Source organism: Limulus polyphemus, unplaced genomic scaffold (assembly GCF_000517525.1).
Source record: "Limulus polyphemus unplaced genomic scaffold, Limulus_polyphemus-2.1.2 Scaffold2096, whole genome shotgun sequence".
Lineage (NCBI taxonomy): Eukaryota > Metazoa > Arthropoda > Merostomata > Xiphosura > Limulidae > Limulus > Limulus polyphemus.
In genome coordinates this window covers 200011-207418 of record NW_013667706.1, presented here as the reverse complement: position 1 = coordinate 207418, position 7408 = coordinate 200011, and the positions used below count along the sequence as shown (strand labels likewise).

Sequence of the window (7408 nt, the reverse complement as noted above, 5' to 3'; positions counted from 1 at the left end):
GACACTGCAACTTTAATTTAAGATAAATGGCTTCAGACATGTGTTACTGTTGAAAGCAGGAAACCTCATGTTTATATATACATAACAAACTAAATAATACAAAGTTATACTTATATAACTGTAACAAAATAAATAATATAAAGTTAATTCGATATACTGTATGGCAACTCGAGCATACAGAAAATAGAGCGAAAGTCTCATGTTTGTGTATATGTGACGTTGATTTAGTACAGTGTTACACAATGGGCTATGTGCGCGCTGTCTATCGCGGGGAATCTAATCCCGGATTTTAGCATTATATATACCTCGTGTGGATGCACGTTTATAAACCTCGTATTTATGTCTATATAATGTAATAAAATAGAAAATAAAAGTTGATTTAATAAACAGTAAAATAAATATCGTATAGTTAAATTAATCTAAATACTACGATAGAAAAAACTTATAATAAATGTCAAGTATAAACAGCTTATGAGACTCCAAAGCCATACACGTGGTCTAGTTAAGGCAGCCTCAGGCAGAAGTAATATATAAATAAAGTCAAATCCCAAGCAATGGTCGAGAGTGGTAAGATATATTTGGATATATCAGTATTCACATTAAAAACATTGACTTAATTAATAAATGACGATATATTAACAGAACAACAGATATTAATTTCCCTAAACTCATGAAGTTATTCAATACTATTGAGAAAGAAGGTCGTGGTATTTTGTCAAATGTTTTTATAACATAACCGGTAACAAGAATAGTGATGAACATATCAGGAAATATATTTGTTTGTTTACTTTAGAGCACAGTCACATTGGGCTATATATATGCTATGTCTATAGCGGGGAGTTTTAATCAAATTAAAGTGAATTAACTTTTTCAGACTCTTTTTTTTTCTGTCTACTCTTCGAAAACTGAACTACTCTTGTTTCTTTTCAAGTTTAACTAACCAACTTATCCTTTTCTTTGGTCATCAGGGGCCAAGGTGACCTTTCGTTCATAAAAAAAAAATATTTTACTCAAATTGATTATAAAAGTTTCAGATTCTCGTGTTTGAATATGAAATCAAAGTACAAAAATACGAAGTATAAAATAGAACTTTTACACAGAAATGCTGAACTCGGCAAGTCTCAAATGCTGCACTTGCAAAGCTTTCCAGTAGATTCTCTGTCAGCCTGTTTTAGCAACTAATGTCCTATTGTCGCTAAGCGGCTCTTACAGAGTATGTCGTTCTCTACAAACGCATGGTAAACTAACAAAAAAAAAGATCCTTGCAACATGAAGAACATGTTTACCTGTTTAGAGGTTATTTAGAGAAGCTCAAGAAACTAGAGTAGCAAAACAAAACAAAAGCTCTGCGAACAGTATAGAGACTAAAATAGAACAGTACACATACATTACTTACTGCACAAAGGACTGGGAAAATGTTTGGATAGTCTGAGTTTGTAAAAAGTGTCTTACTAGGAACTGCTAGAGGGTTAACCTTTTAGCTCAGTTGGAAGAGCATTTGCTTGGAGCGCGGGGGCTCACGGGTTCGAATTATAGCCGAGGAAGATATATAACAGAAAAGGGTTTTATCACACTATCACAAATGGGAATCACAGTTAATCCAAACGACAACAAAAAAGCTTCAGACCGATGTTTCGCTGCCGTAATATTATTTATACTTAATTTATAAATGATATAGCTAATGAGCTGCCCCCCCCCCCCAGTGGCACAGCGGTATGGCTGCGAACTTACAACGCTAGAAACCGGGTTTCGATATCCGTGGTGGGCAGAGCACAGATAGCCCATTTGTGCTTTACTTCAAACAAACAAGCAACTAACTAGGTTATGTTATATTATTCATCTATAATCTCAATACATTTTGTTTCTATTAAAAATGGTAATACTTCTTTGGAGCAACAGGAACTAGAATATTGAACCTGAACTAGACCTTTTACACACGTGGGGACAAAACGACCATGTCAGAGACCCTAGGGTTCGGGAATAGCCGTTATTAATTTTGAACCAGAAGTAAACAACCAGTCAGAAGCATCCACTTCCACAAGAGTTTATCTCTCTCTTTGAACTGAAGAACAACATTGATAATTACGTTTATAACGCTCCACAGCTGAAAGACCGGAGCGTGTTCAATAGCATCACATCCACAACTTTGGACCATTCGCTCTGCAACCCGACACAGTTTGTTACATTAAAAAGATTAGAAATACCTGTAATGATAGCTTATCTGCTGTGCAAAGGGTTTCAATTATAGGAAAATATTTACAGACACCCCTTTTCATCAAGAAAAATAACTTTAACTTCAAACTTTTATTGTCTTCAATAAGACAAAAAGACTTCAAAATGTATTTTTGCTTATGGGTCATATTGAACAAGTTAAAAATGCCTATAATATATATTAACACCCTTCTGAACCTTCCTGAATTGACTAACACAGATCCCTGTTCTTCTCAGCAATCCTAAACAGACTGATACAGACTTCTGTCTAATTCATATTTCGACCTTTTTGGGCGTCTCTGAACTAACTAATACAGATTTATGCGTTCTGAGGTTTCTTGAACTAACCAATACAAATTCTTGCCCACTGAACTTTCTTGAACTGACTAATAGACTCTACGTTTCTAAGCGTTTCTGAACTGACTAATACTGATACAGACTCCTGCCTTTCTGAGATTTCTTGAACTGACTGTTACGGCTTTCTATTTTTCTGATTTTTCCTAAACAAACTGATACAAATTCCTGCTTTTTGAGCTTTCTTTAACTGATTAATTCAGATTTCGACCTTTTTGGGCGTTTCTGAACTGACTTATACATATTTCTGCATTCTGAACTTTCTTTAGCTGACTAATATAAATTCTTGCCTTCTGAGCTTTCTTTAGCTGACCAATACAAATTCTTGCCTTCTGAGCTTTCTTTAACTGACCAATACAAATTCTAGGCCTCTGAACTTTCTTTAACTGACCAATACAAATTCTAGCCCTCTGAACTTTCTTTAACTGCCCAATACAAATTCTAGCCCTCTGAACTTTCTGTAACTGACCACTACAAATTCTAGCTCTCTGAACTTTCTTTAACTGACCAATACAAATTCTAGCCCTCTGAACTTTCTTTAACTGACCAATACAAATTCTTGCCCTCTGAACTTTCTGTAACTGACCAATACAAATTCTTGCCCTCTGAACTTTCTTGAACTGACCAATACAAATTCTTGCCCTCTGAACTTTCTTGAACTGACCAATACAAATTCTTGCCCTCTGAACTTTTTTGAACTGACTACAGCAGATTTCTTTTTTTCTAATTCTTCCTGAATAAACTGATAGAGATTCCTACCCTTCTCAGTCTTCCTAAACTGACTGGTACAGATTCCTGCCATTATCTTGATTTCCTAAACTGACTAATAAAAATTATTGCCTTTTTTTGAGCCTTCTTAAACTGACTAGTACAGATTCCTGACTTCTGCACTTTCATGAACAATGTAGAACAATCAACGAGGGTGAAAAAAGACAGAATCTGAAAATATGAGGAAAACTAGAAACAATATTACAGAAAGACAAGCTTGGATCAAGTATCAAACGAGTTAGTTTAAAATACATGTAAGTGGTAGTAAAATAAAACTACGAATAATAAGTTGTCACAGTACTGTGTTTTAGAAACCACGTGTTATATGTTCAATTCAACAAGAAGCTCATTTATTTACTTTTATACGTTACGAATAGGCTGGATTTGTAAAACACAAAATGTAGAGGTTGAACAGATATTTCCTTAGGCTGTAACACAAATATCATCGATATTGTTCAAGAAATGTCAGACATGCAGTACAGTGTCGGCCAAAACACGTGCATGTCGCTGTCATTTTGTGCTTATTTGTGTGAATATTGTGTGCCCTCTATTTTGTGTCAAATTACAGAAACTATATAAATATTCTTCACATTTTCTTATCATTATTTTTGTTATACTCCTTCCCATTTTCTTATCATTATTTTTGTTATGCTCCTTCACTATTTTCTTATCATTATTTTTGTTATACTCCTTCACATTTTCTTATCATTATTTTTGTTATGCTCCTTCACATTTTCTTATCATTATTTTTGTTATACTCCTTCACATTTTCTTATCACTATTTTTGTTTGCTCCTTCACATTTTCTTATCATTATTTTTGTTATACTCCTTCACATTTTCTTATCATTATTTTTGTTATACTCCTTTACATTTTTTTTGGTACTTACCACTGTAAATCTTCCTTATTGCTGGCTGACTAGTTTCGCTGTGGAAAACGACCGACTTTCCTTTATTTGGTCTTTTGTCATCACAGTTTTCGTCGTTTGTTTTCAGTGACGTCATGCTACCTGTCAATATTACAGGTTCATCAAATCCAGTTGACTCATCGTGCTCGTTATTCTCCCCACCTTGTGCTCCCAGAGCAGCGCCGTTAGTTTTGCACATCTGTTGGGGATCTCCCCTAGAGTTATTACAAGACTGGTTAGTGTTTAATAATGTTGCCATGTCAGTGCCAGGTGAATGATGACCTCATGATGACGTCAAATGGGTTTTGAAAGCTTTCTGAAATGAAAACAAAAATTCAAATCCTTACACTTTTCAGGGAAGAATTTACACTTCTTATGTTTTTATCATTTTGTTTCTTTATTTTTATTCTATCTACATAATAATAAGGATTTTATATGTGTTATGTAATAGAAAGATTCTTCCTCGTTATTATAATATACTGTTACGTCTCCGTTTGTTAATTAACTTTCTGTAACTTCGTTCCGACGAAACTTTAGCGACACAAGTCCTTACTTAATAAAACTGGTTTGTTCTTTCTGAATATAACTTTACGATACACTTGATTTCAACATTCGCACTAAAACAAACGCTAAAACGAACTTCAACAATACTCTCTGACTGCAGATCAATTACTCACTACCTACACACAATCTCACATCACGCCGTTACCATCTTATATATACCAGCCACCCCCAATCTAGCAAATGCTAGAGCACTCCCGAAGACACAGGATAGTTCTAGAAACGTGGCGTGACACTGGTCACGTGACCTCGCTGACGCAACAATACAAAGCTAGATGCAATTCTTCAAGGACAGCTAGAAATGTCACAGAAAATACTCGGAACATAAGTTCCAGCTACCGACGCTAGATGTCATCTTCTCTCCATAAGGCTTCTTGCACAGTTACCCATGTGGGTACCCTAGTTTAGACTAAGAATGAACAAAATAACTTGAATGTTATGATCCACACACCAGACGCACAGATTATTTTATTGTTTTGTTTGGGGTGGGGATTTAAAATACTATATTATATTTACATAACACAGGCAGGATTAAATACAAACACTGCACCAAAATCTTGGGTGTTTTATTTCTTTTCTTTTTTTTTTGTAAGCGTGTTTTTTTCTTCAATAGGGCTACAAGGACAAAGAACTTCTGATGAAGAAACTGTTCATGAAAAGAGTTTGTTGTTAGATTTTAGAACTTATAATCACTTTGCAGTTATCTATGGAAACATTTTATCATAAACTGGTAAGTAAAATCCGTATAGTACCACAAAACTTTTACTAATTCACAAATAGATTACCATCCATTCTGCATTCATTAACTTACAGGCTGTTCACCTGACCAACACATAGAACCACTTTTGTCGTCACGTGTCTTGATACTGTAATTAATGCTTATTATTACCTATGTATAGTCAACGATACAACTACTTTTTTCCGATTTCATTTTTCGTTAATTCCATCTTCCAGTGATAGATGTTTTGATTTCTACTGGCATTTATATTGCAAATATAATTATCATCTATAACGGTGTCAATGGATACGTATTTATAAATGTATAATAATTTGACGAATCCGCAGCAGAAGAAGAAAAACGTTTCAGAATAAGCTAGATTGTTACTATTTAATCAATAACTTGAATAACACTTAAAACTTAACTCATTTAGAACTTTAAACACTTAAAGTGTTATATGTCATGTAGAACTTTAAACACTTAAAGTGTTATATGTCATGTAGAATTTAAACACTTAAAGTGTTATATCTCATCTAGAACTTTAAACACTTAAAGTGTTATAATGCACCTATGGCAAAAAGTGTGGAGCGTAGATTTACAGTAACGGGACGTGAACCCTGGACCCTCAGATATATAGTCCGCAGGCTAACTCTTAAATCATGCCATAAAGTGAGAACGCGAATTTGCAACAATGAACCACGAGTCGTGGATAAATAGCCCCCACGCTAAACTTTATACCACTTTATGAAAGGATCTTTGAGCACAGTACTTTTAATTCCAACTCAGCACAAAGTGCTAGCTTGATTTTCTTAATAAATAAAAATATAGATACTGATCCCGAAAAGTAGCATCGGCGTTACCAACTCTCCTGGCCAACGAGCTTTTCTTTAACCGTTTCCAAGGCGGGGGTAAGAGGAGGCATGCAGAAGCTGAAGCTACCTATCCCAAATGTGCATCGTCCTCTGCACTCAACAACAAGAAGTTCAACACATTTTTTCTGAATCTCTTTCATATTATATAGAGTAATTTATTTGTTTGCTTCTAGTTAAGCACAAACCTACACAATGGGCTATCCGTGCTGTGCTATCGAAACCCGGTTTATAGCGTTGTAAATCCGCAGACATACCGCTGTGCTACTTGAAGGGGTGAGGCGTATACAGCTGTTTTTTGTTGATTTTTCTTTTTTACTAGTCCATCTCAGCCCCTCACTGGGAAGATGCTGGCGCCTCCCCAGTTCTAATGTAACCACGTAAAATGAAAAATCAAATTTGTATTTTGGTTATAAGTCAAAGCCTACTTTTAACCTTTTTGAAATATTTTTAGAATTAGCCTATATAACTTCTTATTTCTGATTCGGGGACACCAGAACCAGGAAGAAATTACATCTATGTGATAAATAGGAGCCCCGAAAAAGGATGAACCCTACAGCCTCCGCCGCAAAAATGTCCTTTTTTTGTATTGTTTCCCATTTGTGTAGTATCTATAACACTTTTGAGATGCATTTTGCACATGGTATTGATATAGGAGTACCTTAGAGACGTTTTGAACCCAACTGTAGAACTCTGGGATCCATATTTTTGCTACAAATGCTACCTTTTCTCCTGTAACCTGTGTAACATCCAAAAATAATCCACATATCTAGATTTTGCAGCATTCCAATACATACATCGATAGATCCGTTGGAACACAAAACAAGATTTGACCATTCTTGTGGTGTTCAAAGGTCCATTGCTCTAATGTCAACATCGTGTTGACTTCCATATTCTACTTATTCACATTGTCTCTTGGCCCGGCATGGCCAGGTGGTTAAGGCGCTCGACTCACACTCTGAGGGTCGCGGGTTCGAATCCCCGTCACCCCAAACATGCTCGCCCTTTCAGCCGTGGGGGC

At 35.5% G+C, this 7408-nt stretch overlaps 1 protein-coding gene across 3 annotated transcripts in view; it reads right to left on the bottom strand.

The window, feature by feature from the left end:
* The window catches only part of LOC106465926 (inactive phospholipase C-like protein 1), a 113506-nt gene that overhangs the window by 12578 nt on the left and 93520 nt on the right, over positions 1 to 7408 (bottom strand). For all 3 annotated transcript variants that reach the window (XM_013926168.2, XM_022393886.1, XM_022393885.1), the window contains one exon: positions 4222 to 4555. In XM_013926168.2, the coding sequence (XP_013781622.1) occupies positions 4222 to 4498 (277 nt within the window). In that variant the 5' untranslated portion in view covers positions 4499 to 4555. The remainder of the gene's footprint in view (positions 1 to 4221; positions 4556 to 7408) is intronic.